This window comes from Hyperolius riggenbachi, chromosome 8 (assembly GCF_040937935.1).
Source record: "Hyperolius riggenbachi isolate aHypRig1 chromosome 8, aHypRig1.pri, whole genome shotgun sequence".
Taxonomy (NCBI): domain Eukaryota; kingdom Metazoa; phylum Chordata; class Amphibia; order Anura; family Hyperoliidae; genus Hyperolius; species Hyperolius riggenbachi.
Genome location: NC_090653.1, coordinates 208,937,833 through 208,964,113, shown reverse-complemented (window position 1 = coordinate 208,964,113; position 26,281 = coordinate 208,937,833). Strand labels below are relative to the sequence as shown.

The window sequence follows — 26,281 nt, the reverse complement described above, 5'->3', positions numbered from 1 at the left end:
CGCTGTGCATGTCTGACGCCAATACAGATAACCATTGAAGGTCTGCACTAGGCTTTATGGTCTGTGGCTGCACTGTGATAACCGGTGGCCTCTGGAAGCGAAAGAGTTCATAGAAAAAGGGAACAAACCAAAGAACTTAATATTTCAGCATTGTTGTCTGGCATAACACAGACGCTGTCCACGGAACCTTTCAGACTCGATGAAATATGTCAGAGATAAAAATACATATGTAGCTACCACACATGGCACTTGCTGTCTCCCTGGGTCTGTTATACAGGACATATCTGATTGTAGAAAAAGGATTGTCTATTTTTTTTTTTAATTCTTCGGCAGTATTCAAATGCTCCTTTCATTAAACTTGTTTAATTAGAATCCAGCTGCTAATTTGCAAGTCGATACCAGAGGGTGCAGGACAGCCTTCCTTTGAATACTGTCCCTGTGATCTACTGTGCGCACACACTGCCATCCTTCAGTAGCCTCTGCGAGCTTTTCTGACAATTAGTGCAGGAGAAGCTGTATTGATCTTGACAGGGAAAATATTAATCTTCTTCCCGTTTTAATGAACCATAATCTTCAAGGGGGTTTATTCTCTTGCTTGCTGTGGCAACTCGCGACAATGGGTAATCTCCGCCACATCCCGCATAACAACTAAATGCAAATAGGACTGCTGCTGTCTGAGAAGATACCACTTTGCCCTTCAGAGAGGATATCAAAACAGTAACAAGTTACCCCTCGTCAACAGCATCAGCTATTTTTATGCTGCTCGAGAGCCTTACATGGCACAGGGTTGCATTGTATTCACATACTGTCGCCATCCGCATCAAAACTACTATGAATCATTTTCATTACGGTTTTATTAGGCTCAATCAATTTCCTGAGACTGGCAGCAGAGACCAGTTTAATTAAGCTGCTTCTCATTAATATTCTAGCCATTGCTGACATGTGACAGTAATATTTTGGATGTTGTTTTGAGTTATCCTGCTTCTGCCTTAAAAGGCACCAGGCAGCTGCTTGGCACAACCACAACTCTGAGTGGACACAAAGCAGAATAATCACACCCAGCATACACAAATAAAGCCTAATTGCCTACATAATGCAATATCCTGATGGTTTATGCTTTCAGTCATTGTAGGATGCAGTGTTATACCTACTATGCAAGTGTAACTGAGATATACTACAAGTGATGCTTAAAAAAAATCCAAAAACCATAAAAGCATATCTGATACTACGGGTTTGAGCCCACTTTAAAGTAAGATTATAAGCTGCACCCCAACAGTGGGGATAGGTGAAGGTGAGAGCATCCTACTAATGACATAACTCTTTGTTCAGTGCAAAGATTTCAGATTTGGTTTTAACACATACGTGTCTTTTGTCCACACTGCCTGCATTCTACATAGATTATAGCAATACAAAATGACGCTCTTTCTCACAGGCATGTCATTGTTCCCACCATAACACACACTTGCCCCTGTGTAAAATAACTTGAGTGGGCTGCTAAGCATTCACTATCATGCGTAATGCAGCCAGTATAACGCACCACACATAGTATGCAATGACACCAGACATTCCCATTGTTGCATTTTTCTGTGCAGCAAAGGGGTGCCCCTTACTGTATTGCTCCTGTGCAATGCGCCTGACGTAAGATCACTGCAAATCCCAAGTTTTGATGAAGTGGTAATAAAATACTGCTTTACATACTGCACTGTTATTCTGTTGCACTTCTTGAAAGGAAACTAGCATCTTAGGCAGGGAACACACTTGACTTACAGTTTTCGGCGCGCATTTTTCTGCATACTTTTTCTGCACACCAAGTGCGTTTCCATGCAGGAAAACGCGCGCGTTTTTTCACAGCAGCTGATGTAATTGATAGAGTCAACTGCCAAAATGTGCAGAGACATCATGAAGAATGTCAGTTTTTTTTTTGCGTGCGAACACCACAGGGCCCGTTCAGACTGCACGAGTTTCCAGCCGCGTTTTGGAAACACGTGCGGGAGGCCGACACGCACGACATCAGACAGTGCATAGAGTGCACTGTCTGATGTTCACACTGCATGCGTTCTGGACCTGTGCGGTCCGGGAACGCATGCTGCACGCAGATTTTGCAAAAACGCGCGGCTGTCCCATTCACTTTTCAGTGATGGGATCAGCCACGCAACGCATACAAACGCGGATGGCGTGCGCTCGCATGCGTTGCGTTCCGCATGCGTGGCCGACCGCATTTGTAATGTGAACGGCCCCTAAGTGTGAACTAGCACATTGATTAACATGAGTTCTCAGTTATTCTGTGCAGAAAACGCGTACGAAAACTGTCAAGTGTGCTCCCTGCCTTACTTCTAAAATAACGACTCTGAGAAAACTAAAAAAAAACAAACCAACAACCCCATTGTGATGACATACAGTGGTGTCTCTGATGCAGTCATTGGGTCTTATAATGCCCATGGTGTAGCCTGAAAGGTAACCCGAGGGGTGAGGGATATGGAGGCTGACATGTTTATTTCTTTTTAAACAAAGCACATTGCCTAGCTGTCCTGCTGATTCTCTGCCTGTTATATATTTAGCCAGAGACCCTGAACAAGCATGCAGATCAGAGGTCTATGACAAGCTGCATGCTTGTTACAGGTGTGTGATTTAGAACCTACTGACTAGAAAGATCAGCAAGACAGCCAGGCAACTGGTATTGTTTAAAATGAAATAAATATGGCAGCCTCCACAGGTCTCAAACCGTGGGTTCCTTTGAAGATAAATCCAAAATTAGATCCGTTCTGATCTCATCAATCATGCCCTGTATGCACGCTACGATGACGCTGCGATGAAACTCAGCTGAGATAGATAATAGTTCTCTCCTGAGGACCCAGCCCTTGGCCCAAGCATGTGTCGATCATCTTTGAAGGTGGAGGGGAGGGTGGGAGGAGGTGTGGATGGTTCCCCCAGTGGTGGCAGTAGGCCTGATCGATTTTAGGAAAAGATTTGATTCAATTCACGATTTTCAATACATAACAATTGATCAGCACACACCCATGGCGAGTATGAGTTCCCCTAGTATAGTTAGCCATGTATAGGTGCCCCCAGTGTACTTTAGCCGGCTATAGTTGCCCCAGTATAGGTAAGCCAGCTATAGGTGTTGCAGTACAGGTTAGCCTGTTCGGGTACCGCAGTACAGGTTAGCCAGTGTATAGGTGCCGCAGCACAGGTTAGCCACCCTGATCCCCTTTAGTGTATATAACCAGATTCACCCCCCCCCCCCCCACACACACACACACACCTTTAGTGTATATAAGCAGATCCCCCTATAGTGTATATTGCCAGAACCCCCCCCCCCCCCATTCCTATAGGCAGGTTCCTCCCCCTCCCTTTAGTGTGTATAGCCAGATTCCCCCTCCCCCTTAGTGGATATAGGCATGTTCCTCCCCCTCCCTTTAGTGTATATAGTCAGATCCCCCCTTTAGTGTATATAGCCAGATCTCCTCTTTAGTATAGGCAGAGCCCCCACTTTAGCATATATAACCAGATCCACGGATCGTTCTGAAACAGCCTTATCAGTCCGCCGACAGCGCGTACAGACGTACTACTGTCGGCTGAATGTCCGCCCAGCGTGAGGGTCTGAAAGACCCGTCGTTGCCGGATGTAGTGCGTGTGTACGCACCTTTAGACCCTGCATATTCTGGCAGGCAGATGCTTTCAGCAAATGCTAAGCCATTTTAAGTTATTCAACAGACAAGTAGGCAGCCAGTATATAGTCAGGTGAACCTGAATTGAGCACACACCTCTTTCTTCTCCAGCTTGCAATGACTAGAATAATACCTGTATTCACAAGTGTGGGTTACCGCTCAGCAACCACTGTAAATGCAGGTGGGGAGAATACACCCAACCTCACTTAAGATTAGGTGAACATGAACAAGAATATAAGATTAGGGCTTTCATGTACTGTGAGACCACAGGGGTAGTATACAAGGTGACTTGCCCCTGTGGTCTACACTATATTGGTATGACAACTAGGATATCTAAAACTAGAATCCTTGAAAATATATCTAATGTGGGTAATAAAAATGAGGACTGCAAAGTTCCCTTGAGAGAACATTATCAACAGTTTCATGGAGGGAAGTTTAGAGGTAGTTTGGTCAAAGTTTTATCATCAGTAACAAAAGGAGCAAGAAAGGTTAACATAGATAGAGAACTTCTGTGCATGGAAACCATGTGGATCTATAAGTTGGGGACATTGTCACCACATGGCCTCAACTCAGAAATTGACTTTTCAGTCTACCTGGACCCGTATGGGTAGTGCACACTATGACATGGGTGATGCTTGTAGGAGAGTCCACCTTTGGTATCATTTATCTTAGGACCCGCATGTCTGATCGTTATTTAAGACATGTGTAATACATAAGGGTCCCTCTGTGATCGGTGTGCGCTGTTCATGTGTGGTCCAGGTATAACATTTTGGGTGAAAAAACCTAGGGTGTGAGTGGCAGTTTAAGAGAGAAAAAGAGTGACATTGAAGATGGGATACCCAGATATGAGATAGATCTGTGTGTCTAATTGCCTGTACGTGAGGGAGGGAGCGTGTTTGTCATCTTCGTTTCTGTCCTCTAAACGCTAAAAAGTGATTTCAATCACCTTGATGTAGTGATACTGAAGTAGCTACATTATAAAAACTTTTTGATATAAGAAAACTATCTGCAAGTAAATCCTGTTTCCTGAAGTTTGGGCAAAAATTCCAGAAAAAAATGATGGCGCCTGCAGAGGCGTCAGGTGATCGCAGCTGAAATATAAAGGGAGAGACCATCCCTCCCCACCTTAAGCCACACCCTGAGGAAGCCCACTGGGCGAAACATGTCATTGGGAGGAGCTACATGAGGCCGGCCTCACCCATCGCTTCAACTCCACGACGGTCCAAGCTTGATCCCCGCTGTTGCACTGACACATGGCGTGTGCGGGTAGATCGATAACAGCCGCCGCTAACAGGACCCTGCAGCCTTGTGAGTAATCTTGGAGCAGAAGTGCCACACACCATTGGGGGAGTGATAGATACGGGGATATGGTGACCCCCCAAAAGGTTGGTGACTGCTTTGGACTTGATACTTTGTTTATGCAAAGACATGACTCTTTAATGCTATGCTGAAGCTACTAACTGCTATTTAAAAAGGCTTACTAATCCTGAATGATGTGCTTTGCACCCTAAAGCCGAATTGGTTTAAAACGAAAGCTGGACTGCTTCTATGATGTACGTATTGCGCTACTTCAATGACCTAGGAATGCTGATACAACCAGCTAGCAATTAAAGAGCGCTTTTTCTACTGGACATTTAAGCTTGGAACTGCTAACATAGACTTAGCATAAGAGTGAATTAATCAGTACTTGCAGCCATATTCAGAGCTCTGACAAACTACCACAAGTGCATGCAATATTCTCCCGTGGAATGAATGGCGTGCGTGTTTGCATGGAGTGGGTATGAAATCCGGGGCACGCTGTGCCATCTCTGAAGTTCCTAGAGTGTTTTTAATGGTTTTATCTGTAGTGTTTTTTGATATACGTTTCTGGTTGGTCTGTTCACAATAAATATTTTTTGATACTGGCAAGTGAGGCCTGGTTTAACTCTTTTCATGTAGTGGTGGTTATAGCAGATTGAGTATCTGAGTTAATGGCCCACATACAACTGATAGAGCTGCCTAGGGAGAGCATATTGCACATAGTGCAGTTGTTTTTCAGTTGTTCACCTTAAAATGTTTATATTCTGTATGCACATAAGTAGTCAAACTGAAAAGAATATTTCTCATCAGTCTTTGCCAAAATTGCAGGGCCAGACTGAGAACACCAAGTTGTTCTCAACACAAGCGAAATTTCCCTGCACCCATTCTAACCGTATCGGCGCTACCCGCCCGCGTCCCTTCCCTCCCGCTGATTGGAGGGAAGTGACGCGGGCGGGTAGCGCCGATACAGAGGAGGCGGGGGACCGGCGCTAACAGACAGGCAGAGGTAAACATTGTGCTGGTGACACGCTGCGTGTCGCCAGCACTGCGGGGGGTATAGCGCCACGCAGGTGGGTCTTGGAGGCACACCATGGGGCAACAGAGGCTGGTGTTAGTGTGCACAACCAGCCTCTGTGCCCCACTAGCATAATTAAATACCACCTCGGGTTCTCTTTAAGAATTTACAACAGTTAAATGCATGTTTAAAGACTACCTACAGCCAAAAAAAAGGTTTGAATGGCAATACAGATATGCAGTCTAGGCATTGTGTAAAGTTAAATAAACATATAAAGTTTACATCTCGTATATCATAGTGGATAGAATAGACTCACATGTGTGTCTGCTGCAGCACCGCCATCTTGCTTCTCATGCTGAAGCCAGGGACAGTACACCTCTCAGCTTTGTGTCTCCCCTCCAGCATTTGTCCTCCCCTCCAGTCTTCTGCCCTCCCCCTTCATGTAAATGTGCCTGGGAAATCCCATGCAGATAGGAAGGACTGATGACGTCATCCTCCTGCAGCCGTCTCTAAATCCTCTGTCTCTCCCCGATGTGCAGCCAGCAGCCTCTCTCCCTGTTTCAGCCTGTCTCTCCCCGCTATGCAGCAGCTTCAGCTTGGGTTCCTGGTCTCTGCCGCTCCTCCGTGTCTCTCGCTCATGAGGTGATGCAGGTGTTTACCATGCGTCATCTCGCGAGAATTTGCAAATGAATCCGGACTCAATAGCTGGGATTGCCAGTGACATCAGCAATCCCAAAATGCTGTGCGCGCTGGCCAGGAGAAATCGCCAGGGGCGAAATTGAGACGGGGGCATGGCTTCAGGGCTAATGAATAGAATTCATTACCTTGCAGAAATAATTAGTATTTATTTTTATCATAGATCTATATATCTATATATTTTTAGCACTGATGTTATTTTATGACAAGTCGTTTTTAAGCTTTTGATCTTCTTTAAGGTATGATGCCTAGTTTACACTACAATTCACAAGCGCTAAGCACTTTTGTGAACCATTTAAAGCGATTCCTGGCATTTTTAGAGCGATTTGCCTTTTTCAAACTTTTTTTGTGGCAGTTGAGACAAAGCTCTCACTAGAATACTTCTGTGTGTCACTAACCTAGAACAAGCTTGCACATTAGTTGATCTGACATTCCTGAGATCCTGTATACTTGTGCAGGTAAGATTTATAGCCAGAACAGCATTGCAGCCAGGATATTAGCATTACATTTATTGGGGGTTCAATATGGCCACAGCCTAAATAACTCAACAGGTGTGGTGTATTTAAAGTGATCCTACAGTAGAAAAATGGCAGCATGGAATGCAGACATGGCAGAATTACATGGAGAAGATTGTGCGCAGTTACATCAGGTGACAGATGCAAAAGGCTCTGCAATTCCATAACCCTGCCAAGGTTTCTTCATTAAATCTACAAATGAAGAAACGGCCAACATCATGGGACTGGCTCACTATAACAATTCATGCCCAATCTCCCATACATGTAGCTACAATTCTATCTCACTGAGGGCAGACAGGGCACCAAACTATTTACATGCAGAGTGCTTGGCTTGATCTGCTCAAGTCTGCTGTACAAGGCAAATATCCAAGGACCAGATACAAGCATTACACTGAACTATGCACAGCCTTGTGAAATAGGCCCGCTGTCCGCTGCCCATTACTGTTCAGTCCCCATGCAACATTCACACGGAAAGCATTAAGATATTGATCTTCATTGATTGTTTCTAGTATGTGTGACAGCTTGTCTTCACAATGTGACTTAACTGAGCAGTAACAATTGCTCACAAGACTGCTAATTTATGAGGTCAATAGAAGATAGGATCTTGCTGAGGCAGATATGCGATATCATTTCAATCCTCCGCCGCCTTATCGAACCTGCTCTATTATTCATTTTACTAACCACAAGTCCAAGAACTGCATCTGCTTCAAACCCAGAATTACTTAAATTTATTGTTGTGCTACCAAAAAGCAGCATTTTCTTTGTAACACGATTAGGTTTACATTTACAAGTGCATCAGTCAAAGTGGAACTGAAGACTTCATCAAATCAACAGATAGCAAAACCATATTTTTCAATGCCTAATTACATTTTTTGTCTCCAAAATCAATATGAAAAACAGTCCATGGGTGTTCATACATGATTACTGTTTGGACACCTTGGATTTCCAGAGTAGAGGAAAGGAAGGATCAGGTGTCATGCTGGGAGAAAGCATCCAGAATCGGTGGAGATCTGCCTAAAGCCCTGTATACGTGCTAGATAAAACTCACCCGAGGTGGTCACCAATGCCCATCTCTGTGCCGAGAGTCAAGTATGTGTATAGCAGCCCCCTGACGCCTCAGCCAGCGATCCACCAGGCAGAGCATTGTTCTCTCCACTCCATTGTCCCTGCCCAAACACCCCCCTCCTCCGCATAGCAGCAGAACACATTACTAGCCTGCAGGCTAGTGACACATATGTACATGGTTTGTCCCGTACTGACACGCAATGGATTTGGTAAAGATCCCTCGCTTCCTTGTGCAGGTGGGACGTAACACTATGAACACAATGAATGCTATCAAGATTGCTTGTGTTAGCTACTGTAACCGTATGTGCTGGTGGTAAGAAACCACCAACCATCTATTAAAAAAAAAAAAAAAAAAAAACAGGCCTCCAGTGAAAGTTTATACGAAAAAAACTTGACCCAAAACTAAACACATGCAGACTATGACAAGATATAGCAGAGACATGATGATACAACAGGGATTTACTGAGTGTGACATGATGACCCAACAGGGATTTCCTGAGTGGGTTTGATAACACAAGCAACACTTAAGGGGAACCTTAACTAAAAAAAAAAAAAAAAATAACATGAGGTTCACTTACCTGGGGCATCTACCAGTCCCCTGCAGCCATCCTGTGCCCTCGCAGGTCCCCCGCTGCCAGCTAGTTTTGTTTTTGCTGACTGGGAGTCGGCCGGCCGCCATGCGTACCTTTTTACGCATCCCCGCTGGTGCAGGAAGCTAGTGCGGACATTAACGAGTACATTCTTAGGCGTTACATGTGCAATGCGTAAATTTTTTTTTTTTTTTTTTTTTTTTAGAGTTAAGGTTCCCTTTTCTCTGAAGACTTTAGTTATGCTTAAATCCTTCCTCTAACCTTATGCTGGGAATACACAATGAGATTTTTTCAGCTGATTTACTGTCCGATCTCATTTCCAATCGATTATAAGATCGGACATGTCGGAAATTATCTATCGAACCATCTATCTGCCAACAAATCTAATGGTGTATTCCCAGTGAAGTGGTATTGTGCGTAGAAAGTGATAGTCACTCTGTGTAAAAGCACATGTGCTTCAACACCGATGAAGTTTATATGTAGCCCTCTTGAGTTCTTTGGTGAGCTACAATCATTGCTCTAATCTATGCTCAATAACTGCAGCTATGATTTCTAACCCAAAGACACTAGCAAGCTGGCACTTATGTAGGCATGACCAATCTCGCTTTTAAGGACTGTCTGCCAGGCAATCAACACAAGTGTACACAAAGCAGTGAAGAGTCAGGTGCTATAAAAACGACTGATCTCAGGGGGAAACTACAGTGATGTTTAAAGTTTTTAAACACAGGAACTCTGCAAAAGTGTTCTTCTGTAGACATTAGATTTTAGTGTACTACAAAAAAGTAATATCAGGTAACTGTCCTCTCATTCCAATTAAAACCACCAAGAAACAGGAGAGAATTTGAATCTTATGATTCTGGATCTGAAATTGGTGGGTCACCAAAATGTGTCAAGTTTTCCACACTTAAAGAGGAACTCCAGTGAAAATAATGTAATAAACAAAGTGCTTCATTTTTACCATAATTATGTATAAATGATTTAGGCAGTGTTTGCTCATTGTAAAATCTTTCCTCTCCCAGATTCACATTCTGACATGTATTACATGGTGACATTTTTACTGTGGGCAGGTTATGTAGCTGTTTCTAGCTGTTCTGGCCTTGCAGACAGCTCTAAACAGCCATTTCCTGTCTGTGAACATTGTTACATTGTGGCAGTTTGCCCAGAGTACCGTAAGGTACCAGAGCCTCTTGTGGGAGGGGTTTCAGCACAAAATCAGTCATACAGCGCCCCCTGATGGTCTGTTTGTGAAAATCATTATATTTCTCATGTAAAAGGGGGTATCAGCTACTGATTGGGATAAAGTTAAATTATTGGTCGGAGTTTCTCTTTAATGCCCCTCCTTTTCTGCTAACCAATGGGAATTTTACCTTGCTATTATCTGAAATGGACTAAAGACAATGAGGGATGAGCATGGGAATAATCTGAGGTCAGCGAAAACATGACCATTACCGCTTTTCAGGTGCATCACAAGTAGAATGGCAAAGTTTTGGACTATAAGGGCTGTAGCCACTCGGAATAACTGTGATAAGTCAAGTCATTATAATAGGGGTGATTAAGCGGCTGGTATTGATTGTGGTTTGAGTTAACATGACCTATTGATCCTCGACACAAGGCTAATAAATCAGACAGCTGTATAAAAATCCAATGCATAATAGGTCACATACCTCTAAATCGGGTCTGTAGCGGTCCTCAAACACAGCCATTGCAGCCAGAGATCCAGAGCCTGCAAAACAATTCATTACATCATCAAATGATTGAACAATAAGGCAGCCATTCAAATACTGTGGTATACACTGTAGAGACTTGATTTTATTATAGGGGTGGGCAAGCAGGAAACAGGAAATTTGTAGGAGTCAGCACCGCTGATAACTGAAGAAAAATACGTTTTTTTTAATATTGGCTTCTCAGATTTGTCCAGACTAGTTTTATGACACATTTAATTTAAAATGTAATATTTAAGGCAACATATCTTTAAAATCACAATACAGATTAACGTAACACATTTCAGCATCAATGAATCCATTCATTATTTTTGTATATAAAAAAAAAAAAAATACTACTTTCTAGCCATGAAAAAAAAATAAAAGCGGATCTGGAGGTGTGTTTAGCTTCTAAGGACGACAATCGTTCATTTGCATATATTCAGCAGTGATGCACTGGGAGACATCTCAGTGCTCACTCCAACCTGAATTATCGCAAATACTTTCTGTTTTAAGAAAGCAAACTTTTGTTTTCCATGCATTCTAGTAAGGGGGCTTTTTTTGCAAGTGCATGCGTTTTTAAAATCGCAAGTGCATGTAGTTTAAAAAACGCATTGTATGCATCTTAAAAACGCATGCGCTTTTGCCTGCGTTTTTGATGTGTTTGCATTTTTCTTGTAATTGCTGATTGGCTAAAGAATCCTTTGTTTTTTTTCTAGTTTACATTTCAACAGGAAGCAGGAAATTGCAGAGTCTTCTGGGATACTGACTTCTGAAAAACGCAATGGATTCGCATTGCGTTTTTTCATGCGTTTTTCAAGCGCTGGGCTTAAAAAAGGGCAGCAGGCACTGCAATTGCGTTTTTTTTAAAACGCATCACATGCGTTTTTGAAAAAGCAGCGCAAGCACCGCAGTGTGTACAGGCCCCGAGTCTGTATCTATGAAAAAAAATAAGTTACTCCTGAGTTGTGACTTCCTCTTGTCCTTGGGCATAAAAGGAAGCCATGACGTTATATGTCTGGGAGAAGCATGTGATCAGTTTGGTCAGGTGATAGATATGCAAGTTTCTGATTTGCTAGTAATGATCATGTTCTAAAGCAAGATGTGATCACAGCAAATCAGAGCTTTGCAAATCTATCAGCTGGTCAAACAAATCACATGCTTCTCCATAAGTTCTCCTAGGTGACCCTCACAAGTCATGACTGAGAACAGGCGTATACAAGCACTCTGTGTGACATCATAATGCTAGGTACACACGAATACGTTTTTGCATTCAATAGATAATTTCCAACATGTCCGATATCACTTTTGATCGTTTTACCACTCAATTTCTCAAAGAAGTGAATCGAAATTGATAAGAAAAGATAAGACAATCGAACGGGAAGTTGAGCGGAAAAACATATTGAAAATCAGTTGAATGGAAAAATCGACTGAAAAAACGCACTGTGTGTACCTAGCATTAGACATTGTTTATAGCCTTACCAGGAGTGAAAAAAAGAGCACAAAGTGATATAAAGGGATCAGCACGAGTCTGGTCATGCTACTGACAAATCTGACCAAAAAGACTGCTCAAAATGATTGTTTTATAACAGCTTATTACCTAAAAAGAGCGAATGGAACACTCACTAAAAGTTGTGAGCGTTCTATTGCAAACCATAATAACCTGCAGTTAGTATGCCATACAAAAGATAATCATACATAAAAACCGTATAAAAATTATATCGGATCTCTACTAATATAGCAATACAACTGTGATATATCCAGCTAGTACATCCACAAGTGACAATGGCCTCCTTAAAATATCTTCCAAGTGTACACAGATTAAGCTAATTACAGTGAAACAGGCCTTTTAGAAATTTTTAGTGTATGAAAATAAGAACAGTGACGTAACTGGATGAGTACATAACTTAAAAGAAATGTTGCTCCAATCACTAAACTAGGTTCTGATGTGTTTGATGGTCACAGACTGACTTCAGGGGGGGTTAAGCATAAACTGATCATAAAGGTAGCCGGTAGTAACTGTACTAGTCTAAAAAGTGGAAGCATGGGCTGCATGCTCCATGCTGTATATACAGCCCCTGCTTCATTGATTTAAGCAAACACTGTCACAAACTTGACCTAGTGTGAGTCAGCCTACAATTATTCTTTACATGGACCGTCACATTTATTTTCCAGTAATACCGTATATACTCGCATATAAGCCAAGGTACTCACTTTTCCCTAAGAAAACCAGAAAAAGTGATTGACTCTTGTATAAGCCCCCTCTCCAGTATAGCCTCCTCCACAGTAGCCAGATGTTCCCCCAATACAAGTCAGCCCCCCTCCCCATAGCCAGATGTGCCCCAAGGATGATACAGCTGTGTCTCAAGACGCCACACAGGAAGAATCCTGGATCATTGCTGACACGTTGCTTGTATGCTCTGCCCCACATGCCAGGGGACACAGGTAATCTTGAGCAGTGCACTCTGCACACCATATTGCAGGGAATGGGACGCACAGAAGCAGCAGGGAGACAGATGGTAAGAGCAGGATCACTAGCGTACAATCCTTACCCTCCAATGCCAGTAAAAAAAACCTGCTCTACCATCCGTTCTGCTCCACTGACTCGCATATAAGAGGGGGCAACTTTTCAACACATTTTTTATACGCGAGTATATACAGTATATGTCCTTGTGCTAACTACCTTTACGTTGAGTATATTGCATGACCGGTGATGACAAAGGTTTGAGGTAACAAGATGCACTTTTATGCAGCAGCACACACAGTTAATGGACAAGTGTGAACAGGCCATACAAGTACAATAAAGTAAAGTATTTTAAATACAGTAAACAGAAAATATTGTTACTCTGTATATTAGAGAAGAAATCCATGAGGATTCATTGGACTGGGCATTAAAAAGGAATACAATTTGTAATTTAGACCTTTGAATCATTGTCAAGTAATCAACTGCATGAATCACAACATGCTTTAGATTCCCTCTCCATCAGGATGTACACAAGACACAGAACATTTATATTGTGCTTTTTTTTCTTGGCGGACTCAAAGCACTGGGTGCACTCTATAGGCAGTAGCAGTGCTAGGGAGTCTCCCCCAAGGTCTCCTCACTGAATAGGTGCAGCTTACTGAACAGGAAGATATTTGAACCCTGGTCTCCAGTGTCAGAGCCCTTAACCAGTACACGATCAATCCTATCCAACATTGAAGCATGTTGTCTGGCAGGGAGTGCAGGACACTGGAGGGAGTCTGCGTAGATGTATTGCTAGCCTATAGGCTAGCGACATATTCAGTTGCTAGGGGAGTCGGGATGTCATCTCAACGGAGCAGCATGGGAGTAAAGTCATGCGGTGGGCAGGGAAAGTGGGGAAAACAATGCTTGTAGCTTGTCCAGGTTTTCCTAAGCACTGCTGCAAAAGGTTTCCCTGCTTATCTCTTCCTTTCATTTTAGAAGAGTGTTTCACTTATGGGTGACATGAACAGTTATCTCAACAGTGAATCCCAAGGGAAAGGTAGGGGGGTGTGTGTGTGGATGGGGAGGAGGAGGGTGGAGGGGGAAGAGAGAGAATCTATCTTCCTACATCTGTTAACCCTGTGTGTACTTTTTAGCTTTTGCAGGTGACAGGTCTCACTAGCTGTGCAGATAACATGTGGGGCTTTCAGGTAAGTGTCTAAGGAAAACTTGTGTACAGAGCTAAGCTTAAAGAAATATTTCTCTTATCTGCTGGTAAATAAAAAAGTAGTAATGCCCTTTTGAACTCTTCAACACTTAAATGTTTTCAACAGTGTCTTCTCAGCAAAGTAGACGTGTGTTGCCTTTTTCTCTACTCTTCAGAACAGTGGGCTGAATTTCACTTGCTGTTCAACTGATCCATTTACATCAATAACCCTTTTTTTTTTTTTTTTTAACTTTGCAATGCAGGAGACTACAATTTTGAAGCTCAAGCAGCAGTTTCATATGTGGCCACTAAGTTTCCTCATCACATGCCACAATGCTACAAAATCACAATGTAATTAATTAAAATAATTTCATTTTTGGCAAAATGGGGAAGGGGGGGATGCAGAAATTGCAAGAAACATTTTTATAAATAGACCAAACCATTAAAATTCTTATTTCCCACAAAAAACCCTAAAACAAAACAGAATGATTCTAGCTGTGGTAAGAGGGGCTGAGTTGAAGATCTCATTGCTTTATAAGAAAACTAGAAAGAGGATGAAGAAAAGGATTGGGATATTAAGACTTTATGACATTATGGGCCTGATCCACTATATGCTGGTAAACTTGCTATGTGCAGGCTAATCAATGGCCTGAGAACATCGTCAAGTAACCCATTAGCACCACGCACATTACTGCATATGTTACTATAGCAACACGCGTGGCACTAATGGGTTAAAGGATGGTGTTAATCTCGCTGGTGTATAGTGCATCAGGCCCTATGGCCCTTATGTAATTCACTTCTTCTCCTAAGTTATGTCCTAGGAGGTCATTTTTTTCTCATCTCCCCTTTAATATAACTTTTTAGCACTGAGTACTGTTCTGGGTATTTTCTTGCTTGCTTAAAAGGCACTTTTAATAAGGTGTGAAAATATCTCTTTCTAGGAGAAAACTTAGGAGAAAAAGTAAATTGAATAATGGCCTATGATCTGAAGCTTTGAAATATTTGGGAAGGGGGTGATTGATGATAGATCTGTAAGGGAATTCTTGCCCAGAATAGAAAACTAGCCTTCCAATTCACTAACAAAAGTGTGGCAAACAGCCTGAGGTTGTATAAAAGTAGTTAGCTGTATATGTAGCATAACCTGATAGTAGACTTTCTGCAAGCCCAAGGACAAACATGAGCAGCCAAGCATTCACTTGGGACACTGGAGTGGGGAGGGGTAAGACCTGCCCTATAGGCAGCATTTGACATATCAGTATCAATTAACTGGGCACTCGATATGCTACTATGAAAGTAAGCAACACCTCTACAATATGTAAACATGCTCTGTGTAATGCAGACTTTTGGTGAAGGAATTGGCATGCTTGCTAACCTTGGATGAACTGTGGCCGATTAGAATATATTTAAGAATCCCCCACAAACCTAGAAACCTGGGAGCAACCACTGATGCAGCACGCCAGCACCTTCTGCTTTTGGTTACATTTAATTGAAAACCAGATTGGAAAAACTGATCAAACTGCAGCTCTGCCAGTCTGGCACAGCTTGACTCAGTACAAGAGGATGCCCGTTAATCATTCCAATACCCAATCAGTGCACATTACTGTTACTCCTGAATAAGGCTACCTATAATCAGCCCAAAGTCCATTACCAAGAAGTGAAAACATTTTTTGGCATATTCAATCTCCACTATAAATGCCAGGCTTAAAATCTATATACAAAATCTCAACCATGGCCGAGTGTTACCCCTCCGGCAGTGGAAGAGTTAAGCGTGGCTTGTTTGTTGATGTGAATTTTCCTGGACGTGCATTTAAATTCCCGAAAGTCTCCCTCAGTCATGCACAGAATAAATAACACCACCTATAATGGACTCTCATTGCCCACTGCATGTAGGACAAGCCGTCGCCTGGTACATACTTAAAACCTGCCCTGGCTTAAGCGCTGATGTATGAGCCTCTGTAAGGGTAATGATCCTAAACCTCAGCGATATCCTCTAACAGCAGTATCTGTCATATTCATCGGGATTACCACGCTCATTGATTTGTGCCTGTAAATCCGCAGTCCCTACCCTTTAAATTTGATCTCTAATTGGGCCTCCTTAAATGGTTCAGACCGGGCTAGTCTGTATATCCTCAGAGCGCTGTCACAGGCAGCGTCTCTCCTCCCATTATACATTCTGCAGATTTGATGGAATCAGCAGGACTCCTCATTTGAAACAGTTTAATCGCCTCCTCTATCCTCCCGTTAAACCATTGAGGTGGTCAAGCGATGCACACAAATCATCCTAAATGGAAAATATAGCTCTCTCTGTGACCCAGCTAAATAGATAGAGCTATGCAAAACAAGTTAAAAAGTAATAAATGCCAGAGGGATGTTTTAATTGGAATAAAAAATTAGACACAACTTTATTTTCTCGCCTATGTAGCTGCATTCCAGCACATTGCCACTGTCTGAAATGATTTTTTTGTTTTTTATTGTATTTTCCCTTTGTTAAAGGATTAACAAGACAAGCTGGAAATATTTGATAGTGCTGAATTGCTTCCTCCTCTCACAGCTTAAAAATAAATGTATTTATTTTGCAGGAGGAGGTTTATAACCTTTGTTCTGCTTTTCACAAGTGTAATTCTGTACATTCACAGTTGTATAGTCTACTAATGACTTTGGATACAATCATTCTGCTAGCATGGGTGGCCAAAAAAAGAAAACACATCACACAGTAAAATGACTGAAGATGGATGCTGGCTCCTAGATTTCCATTTTGAACTTGAGAATTTTACATTCATCTTCTGGTATTCTAGTTTCTGATGGATGCTAGCTCATAGGCTGAGCTCCAGAATTCTACAATCATTTATCAACTGGTACTATACACTACCTGACAATCTTTACTTGTCATTTTTTTAACCTAACAAAGCAAAATATTAAGCTTCTTACAAAAACAGCAATTTGTGAATCTGTTGATGCCAACCTGAATACAGACGAAAAGAGAGCATTGAACTGGCTACGAAGGAATCACGAGGTGGTATTAAGAAGGGCAGATAAAGGAGGTAACCTCGTCATTATGTCTAATGAACAATATCGCAATGAAGCGCTAAGACAACTTAATGATCGAGAGATATACCATCCTATCCCCTCTGATCCCACCATGCGATACCAAAATGCATTGCGTTCCTTGTTACGTACAGGGGTGGAAAAAGGTTTTCTATCATTGAAATTAGCCTCAGATCTACTCCCACTTTGTCCACGACGACCAGTGTGGTATCATATACCGAAACTTCATAAATCCCTGGCCTCACCGCCGGGAAGACCCATAGTCTCTGGCTGTGGGTCCCTCACTGAGAGGTTATCCAGGTACCTGGACCACCTCCTGCGTCCCCTATTAAGGGGGGTGCCATCCTACCTCAGGGACACCCTTGAGGTATTAAGGATGGTGGAGCATGCCACATGGGTGCCCGGAGACAGACTGGCTACCATAGATGTGGCCAGTCTGTACAGCAGGATCCCGCACGACATGGGAATAGCTGCGGTCAGACGGTATCTGTTGTGTACGGAAAAAGATGAAGAATATGTGAATTTCATTTTAGAATGTTTAAATTTTGTGCTAACGCACAACGCCTTTATGTTCGACCGCAGCTGGTACCATCAAGTGTCTGGGACAGCCATGGGGACCCCTGTGGCATGCTCCTACGCCAACCTCTTTTTGGGGGCGTGGGAGGAGTCTGCAGTGCTCTCGGACACCAACCCGTTCGGGAGGCACGTCAGACGCTGGTCTAGGTACGTGGATGATATCCTGGTGGTGTGGTCAGGGACAGAGAAAGAATTCACAGAATTCATGCTCTATTTAAACGCGAACAAGGTGAATATGCAATTTACATCGGAGATTAATGACCATGAGGTGACATTCTTAGATATTAAGCTAATTATTGAAGGTAACCAACTTATTACTAAAGGTTATAGGAAAAGCACAGCCACGAATTCAATCCTTCACGCACAAAGCTTTCACCCCAGACACACAATAGAAGCTATTCCCTATGGGCAATATTTGAGATTGCGACGCAATAATAGCAGGGATGAGGACTATACTGTACAAGCAGATGAACTCACTGCTAGGTTTCAGAGGAGAGGGTATGACATGGACTTACTGAAAAAGTCTAGACGCAAGGCCTGGGACCAGGCGAGGAGGTCACTTCTGACCCCGAGGGAAAAACAAAATGCAAACAAAGCAGTAAGAACGACTTTTACGTTCGATTTCACCTCTATGGCTGACAAAATAAGGAAAGCTATACACTCTAATTGGTCTATGATTAAAAGAGACCCGGATTTGGCATGCATATCGCATGAGTTTCCCAGGGTGGCCTTCAGGCGAGCGCCTACCCTGGGGAACATACTTACTAGCAGTGAGTTCACCTCCTCTAGAAATAAAGATTGGTTGGCAACCTCATTGCCCCAGGGAAACTTCAGATGTGGCCACTGCAAATGGTGCAATAAATTGATCAATCGAAAGACAGTGCGATTAGGGGGTGAAACGATACAGATAAAAGGATTTTTTACCTGTCAAAGTGATTTTGTTGTATATGCTCTAATATGTCCTTGTGATCGGTATTACATAGGACAAACAACTAGACCTATGAAGGTCAGGTATGGCGAACATATGAGTGTTATAAAAACGGGAAGGGGCTGCACACGGCTTATGCACCATATGAGAAATGAGCACTTTAAAGAAAGATTTAATCTACGCTTTTTAGCATTAGAAAAACAGGATATTCCATCAAGGGGAGGAGATAGGGAGAGATTGCTCTTGAGGAGGGAAACCAAAATGATCTTGAGGACTGAAGCAATGGGCCCAATAGGCCTTAATGATAAAATCGAACTTTCTTGCATGTTGGACCCTTAAAAAAGTAGTTCCTTTTAAAAAAAATGGACTTTGAATAGTATATTATATATACACTGTAAATTGTGGACTTATTGATGGAATATGATGCCTAATATGTATTTTAATTGATTGAAATGGTCATAATGTATATCTCTAGCTAATATTGGTAGGAAGCTACAACTAAAGGAGAAGGATAAGAAATAGTTAATACGAATAGAGCTTTGATTTTGGAGATGTTATGTTGTAAAGAATACCATTGTGAACTCTAGCCTCTTGACAGATGCCCTATCCTAGATGTATCAAATGTAGGTACGTTTTATTAATTTGAAACAGCATCCCCATGTGTTTTTAAATAGCCACAGCCAAGTCACATACACATTTGGCACCTTAAACACTAAAATTTGGTTGCCAGGGCAACGGTTACGCCAAACCTAGAGGATCAGCGGACCCTTTTAATCCAGCTGTAATACATGCTGTTTGACGGGGAAGGTGGGGCCTGAAAAGGAGCCCACCGCGCATGTGCCCCACTACGGGCAGCACTGTACCAGTGTAACTATTCGCCGTATATACCTCTAAATATAGAGGAGCGGCAAGTTTTGTTATACAGACCGTCATTAGTAACCCGCGATCCATTACTTCGCATTGACCAACGGCAGTAAAGCTAACCATTGGTCTCTGTCCGCGATCCCGGAACTAAGCGTCCCAGAAGCCATGGCAACCAACTCAGCTTTGGAGGAAGTGATGCGACCGGAAGGGGCGGGGCTTATGCTCCGTCTTAATTCCGGAAGCTCACGGATCCCATTCATAGTGGTCTGCAGCGTGACCAAGCGTCAGGAGACGCGAAACGGCCGTCGCTTTGCCACCTCGTACCCACCACCCACCTCCATTTTCACTATGAGGACCCCCTAGTCCAAGGACACGTAAGATTTTGTATGCACAACAATACCTATGCAATATGCAATGTCAAAGGTTTAGCACAGAATATGGAATGTCACTTATGAGGAAATAAACCTGAGACGGAAGGTGCACGCCTCTTTGCCTCTTTGTATAGATGTGCTTCTTACAAAAACACAAACAAGTACATGTATATGAGGGGTCGTTTTTTATTCTAATCTTCTAGTAATGCATCTAGACAAGGCTTGATTTAGTATTAGGCTCACTAGGCACAAGTCTAGAGGAGTCAGTGTACTGAGATGGAGCGGTTAGGGGTTTGTGAAGCCACCCTCACCATCCTGTGGCCGAGCTGATTATCACCACACATGGAGCAAGGAGAGCTGGATGGGTGGTCTCAAAAAGCAAACCTTCATTTGAACACTCTCCACCCACAGAATAGTTTTGCCCCACCCCCAGCAGTGTCACTAACCCTGTCTCATACTACCATTCCCCCTTTTCAGTGCATTGCATTAGGTGCTATCTCTCCTGCCATGCACAATCAGCACACGGAAACAGTGACGCCAGTTTTATATATTAAACCATTTACAGCCTTCACCTTCCATCTTCCTTGTTCTCAGTGTCCACACAACCATGTCCCGGTGCCGATTTGGCACTGATGTGACATCATAGCACAACTGTTCAGGATCAGGAAAAGGCTGTGGGGGAGAAAAGGGAAAGCATGGCAGATGGAAGTTGAGGATCACTGTGTGCCTCAACTCGTAACAGAAAACTGGTGCCAGTGCCATCCTGAGTAGTCTGCAACAACTGCTACTGGAGGGAAAGCCTCGGGCCCCGTTTACACGTAATCAGTTGGTATGCATTAGTGCGCGTGGGTACGCGTTTTTCCCATAGCAGTGCATTGGGGAAGAAGATTTCAGTTAAAACGCGTTAAAGGGGCACTACATCGAAAAACTGTCAAATTTAAAATATGTGCAAACATATACAATTAAGAAGTACATTTTTTTCCAGAGTAAAATGAGCCATAAATTACTTTTCTCCCATGTTGCTGTCACTTACAGTAGGTAGTAGAAATCTGACAGAAGTGACAGGTTTTGGACTAGTCAATCTCTTTATAGGGGATTCTAAGGGATACAGTATATTTATTTTCAAAAGCACTTAGTGAATGGCAGTTGCTCTGTCCAACTGCCAAAAAAATGGTGTAGGAAGCAGGGAAGCTGACCAGCATCATTGTTTAAATACTTTTTCAGGAATATCTTTATAAAGAATAAAAGCCTTGCTGAGAATACCCTATGAAGAGATGGACTAGTCCAAAACCTGTCACTTCTGTCAGATTTCTACTGCCTACTGTAAGTGACAGCAACGTAGGAGAAAAGTAATTTATGGCTCATTTTACTCTGGAAAATATGTACTTCTTATTTGTATATGTTTGCACATATTTTAAATTTTACATTTTTTCACTGTAGTGCCCCTTTCAGTGTACAATGGGCATAAGAAAAGGGGCCTCCTCTTGCTCAGGTCTTCATTTGAAAAAAAAAAAAAAAAACATCTTGAAACTACAAAAAAAAACCAAGCCATACTACTCACAGTTATTACCTTATTCAGCTCTGTATTTTGGCTAAGAACCAGGGAAAGATGGCAGCAGGACATCAAAATATTGTGACTTATTAATGCAAACCTAAACTAATTATTTAGCTAAATCCCTACTTTGACTGCCAAATAAGCACTATCATTATTTAGAATATACTTAAACTCTTTCCAATAAACTATCCACCGGTTCAAGCAAGACTTGCTCCAGTGCTGAATCAAAGCTGCCATGTTTTAAGTGATAAGCTCATTCAATTAAGATGTTTAAAAAAAATGCATAGCTTTAGAAAAGAAATGCTGGATAATCTGTCTGCAACCTCTGGTAATGTAGCTCTCCCAGCATACATCTTGTAGGCACAATTACATGATCAGGAGGCCCAGACAGAGATTGTTAGGTAGGTTATTTATTTATTTTTTACATAAAGGGATACGATAGAACATAACTACTAACAATTAGTGCTTTTGTGCATTACTGATTTATGCACATTGATCAATTCCTAGCCATAGGTCCACTTAAAGGGAACCTAAACTGAGAGGGATGTGGATTTTTCCTTGTAAACAATACCAGTTACCCGGCAGCCCTGCTGATATCTTTAGCTGCAGTATTGGCTGAATCACACACCTGAAACAAGCATGCAGCTAATCCAGTCTGACTTCGGTCAGAGCACCTGATCTGCATGCTTGTTCAGGAGCTGTGGCTAAAAGTATTAGAGACACAGGATCAGCAGGAAAGCCAGGCAACTGGTATTATTTTAAAAAGAAAAATCCATATCCTTCTCAGTTTAGGTTCCCTTTAAAGCAAACCTAAACTGAGTGACTTATAAAGTTATAAAGCAACAGTATATGATGAATTTCAAACAGACAAGCCTCAGAGAGGAAACACAAGAGCCTCTAAGTGTAATGAGTATAAGCAAGAATCTAGGCAATAGAAAGCAGGGTCCCAAACAGGCAACCATGATCTGAACAGAGGGAAAAAAAGACATTTACACTTCGGCAACAAGGCCGATTAAGGGTCTTTATTAGGTCACACTTCTAGGAACTATCCATGGAACACTGTATAACTGATGGTAAAACTAATAATACTACTACTAACAATTTGTATAGTGCTTTTCGCCTGTTGGACTCAAAGTGCTTCAGAGCTGCACTCAGTAGGCAGCAGGGCTGTGGAGTCGGTACAAAAATCTTCCGACTCCTCAGTTTCTGAAACCACGACTCCAACTCCGGGTACCCAAAATTGCTCAGACTCCGACTCCTCGACTCCGACTCCAACTCCACAGCCCTGGTAGGCAGTAGCAGTGTTAGAGAGTCTAGCACAAGGACTCCTTACTGAACAGGTACTTGTTTACTGAATAGGAAGAGCCAAGATTCGAACCCTGGTCTCATATGTCAGAGGCAAAGCCCTTGTGCTGGATACATGATTCCATTTCTCTTTCGTTTGAAATTCAAAGTTATCTTGGGAAAATTGATCCAGTTATCGATCGGAAGCAGTTTGGACATGTACACACAATACAACTTCCCGTAAGTTTACCCACTAACCACTCTGCGACCACCTAATGCCGATCGGCGGCCACAGAGTGGCTCCCCAGGAAAATAAATGGTGTTTTTAATGGTACATACTGGCCAGTTGTCTTTCCAAACAGAGTCTGAACAATATTAATACATTATACTCAAATTAAACTCCATTTGTTAGGGTTCAATAACCCAATAGCTAAACGCTGATTGGTATTGGTTTTGAACTTCTGATTGGCATTGGTCTAATTTTGTTCTAACAAAAAGGTTATTAAAATGCCATGTAAAGGAAAACTGAATTAATTTTCTTACCTAGGTTTACCATATTTATTTTTGCTCACTACATACTGAAAAGGAGTTACATTTAAAAGGTGAAAAAAGGAGAAGTGAATGACAAATAGTATTCTAAGCAGATGAAACTTAAAGAGGAATTTCGCTGGATACAGCTGAATGAATAAAATGGCTTATTTTAACCACTTCCCATCCTACTTACAGTATACTCACATTATTGCAAGTGGCTCATGAAAGCCACATGAGGTGAATATAAGTCAGTTCACTTTAAGGCACAGTACACGTGCTAGCACACGCCTGGGAGCATTTACCCCCTCCCCCCTAACTACACTAATTAAGGATGCCCTCCTGGTGCCGGCGTCATTATGCCAAACGGATCGGGTCCCGGCTTGATAACATCATCAAGCTGGGACCCGGTCCATTCGGCATAGTGACACAGGCAGCGGTAGTTCACAGAGGGGAGGCTGATCGCGCGCTGGAACGAGGCAAGGTGAGCTGTTTACATGCTAATCCTCCATGCTGCCCGATCGCAGCATGGAGGGGGGCATAATGGCTATCTAAGGGGGAGAGGGGGCAGGGTACATGATACACCTGGCTATATATGGGGAGGGGGGTCAAAGGGGCACACTCGGCAATCTATGGGGGCAAAGGAGCTCACCTAGCTATCTACGGGGGTGTCGACGACAAAGGGGCACATCTGGTTATCTATACAGCAGCACACCTGGCGATCTATGGGGGGGGGGGGAGTCAAAGGGGCACATATATATATATATATATATATATACATACACATATATATATTTTATACTGGGGGAGGGGCTAATAAGGGGCCCATATGGCTATGCTGGGGGGGATGGGGGGGGAGGTGGAATAGGGTGTACATCTGGTTATCTATTGGAGGGGAAGAACAAAGGTAGAAATAAGGGTGGGGGGACAAAGGGGCAAATCTGGCTAATAAAGGGTCACATCTGGGATTTTTATGGGGAGGGGCTAATAAGGGGCACATCTGGCTATCTATAGTGGGGGGGGGGGGAGATAAAGGGGCACATCTAGCTATCTATGGGGGTGGGGGGAATAAAGGTGCACACCTGGCTATCTATGGGAGGCGGAGGGTAATAAAGGGGCACATCTTGCTAACTACGAGGGTGGTAGCTAATAAATGGGCTTAGCTGTTTAGATATGTATGCCATGAGGGTATATTACTGTTTTGGCGAATACGGCTTGTAATTGCTAATAAAGTACAAAGCAAAAAAAATGGAAAAAATACACCTATATTTACAAATATTATATTGTCACCATACATTGTAGGAAGATAATTTAAATGTAGAAATAAACAGGACATACGGACTAAAAATATGTGGGCTTTATCTAAAGTAAAACTTTTTAAACTGTAATGCCTGAAAACTGAGAAATAATGACTTTTTTCATTTTTTTATTTCTCCTTATGCCCTTTAAAAAGCAGGGCTGTGGAGTCGGTACAAAAATCCACCGACTCAGACTCCTCAGTTTAGGATTCCACCGACTCAGACTCCTCGACTCCGACTCCTTTAATTTGCATATTACAATATTGTTGATTGCAAGTATGTAACATGAAATTCCTCTCTTAACTGTCAACGCTTAGGAATTTTAAAGGACAACTGAAGTGAGAAGGATATAGAGACTGCCAATATTTATTCCCTTTAGTCATAGACTTAAGCTGGCCATACACTGGCCGATTTGCCGCCGTTTCGACAGCAGATTCGATCACTGGGATCGAATCTGCTGCCAATCGTTCGCGCTACACGCCGAATTTCGATCCATTCCGTCCGATCCCGCCGTGCGGAAAATAACCGTCGATCGCCCGCGGGTAAAGAGCGCACCGCTAGCGGCGTTCGAGTGCCCAAAGACCGGCGCAATAGAGCTGCAATACATTACCTGCTCTGCCGGCGCGACTCCCGGGTCTCCGCTCTTCTTCTCCGCTCTGGTCTGGTCTGGTTTCCGGCATGCTTCCCTTCTTCCTGTCCCAGCAGGAAGTTTAAACAGTAGAGGGCGCTGTACTGTTTAAACTTCCCCCAGACAGGAAGAAGGGAAGCATGCTGGAGACCAGACCAGAGCGGAGAAGAAGAGCGGAGACCCGGGAGTCGCGCCGGCGGAGCAGGTAATGTATGCAGAATGGGGGGGATGCAGCGGCAGCACCACCACCACCACCACAGATTGTGAACGGTTTCAGGCTGAAATCGGTTCACAATCTGTTTGCAGTAAAGGTAGCCATACGATCCCTCTCTGATCAGATTCGATCAGATAGGGATCTGTCTGTTGGTCGAATCTGATGGCAAATCGACCAGTGTATGGCTACCTTAAAACTAGTCCTTGGTAAGAGTACTTGTAAAAGGTACAGACCGGAACAAAGAACATCTATCAGGCCCTAGGCAATGTAACTGTGGGTACATATAAAGCTCAACACACACCATACAATCTTGGTTGTGCAGATTTACCAAATCTATGTAGTATAAGGGCCAACAGATTGAAAATACCTTGAATGATTGATTGGATAAGCTCTTATACTACATGAAAGTGGTAAGATTGAACAACCAAGATTGTATGGTGTGTGTTGTCCCTAAGAGTGATGTGCAGATACTCTGCAGGGGAATAAGGAGATTCTTCCTCTATTACACATTCTTCATGTACAATCTGAACCAGGTTTATGGGTGATAGACAACACCTCTGTGTTCAATGTGCACAACATTCTCAGTGGATTCCCTGCAGCTCTGTGGAGAGTGCATATGTAGAGTATAGTACTACTGTGTAACAAAGTAAACCTGAGACAAATGAAATTTAAGTTTTATACATACCTGGGGCTTCATCCAGCCCCCTTCAGGCTAATCAGTCCCTCGCTGTCCTCCTCCGCCACCTGGATCTTCTGCTATGAGTCCAGGTACTTGAACCAGTCTGGCGT

General features: G+C 42.8%; 1 protein-coding gene across 1 annotated transcript in view; it reads right to left on the bottom strand.

The window, feature by feature from the left end:
* The window catches only part of PSMB7 (proteasome 20S subunit beta 7), a 132,533-nt gene that overhangs the window by 27,421 nt on the left and 78,831 nt on the right, over positions 1–26,281 (bottom strand). The window contains exon 6 of the mRNA XM_068249731.1: positions 10,513–10,571. Within this exon, the coding sequence (XP_068105832.1) occupies positions 10,513–10,571 (59 nt within the window). The remainder of the gene's footprint in view (positions 1–10,512; positions 10,572–26,281) is intronic.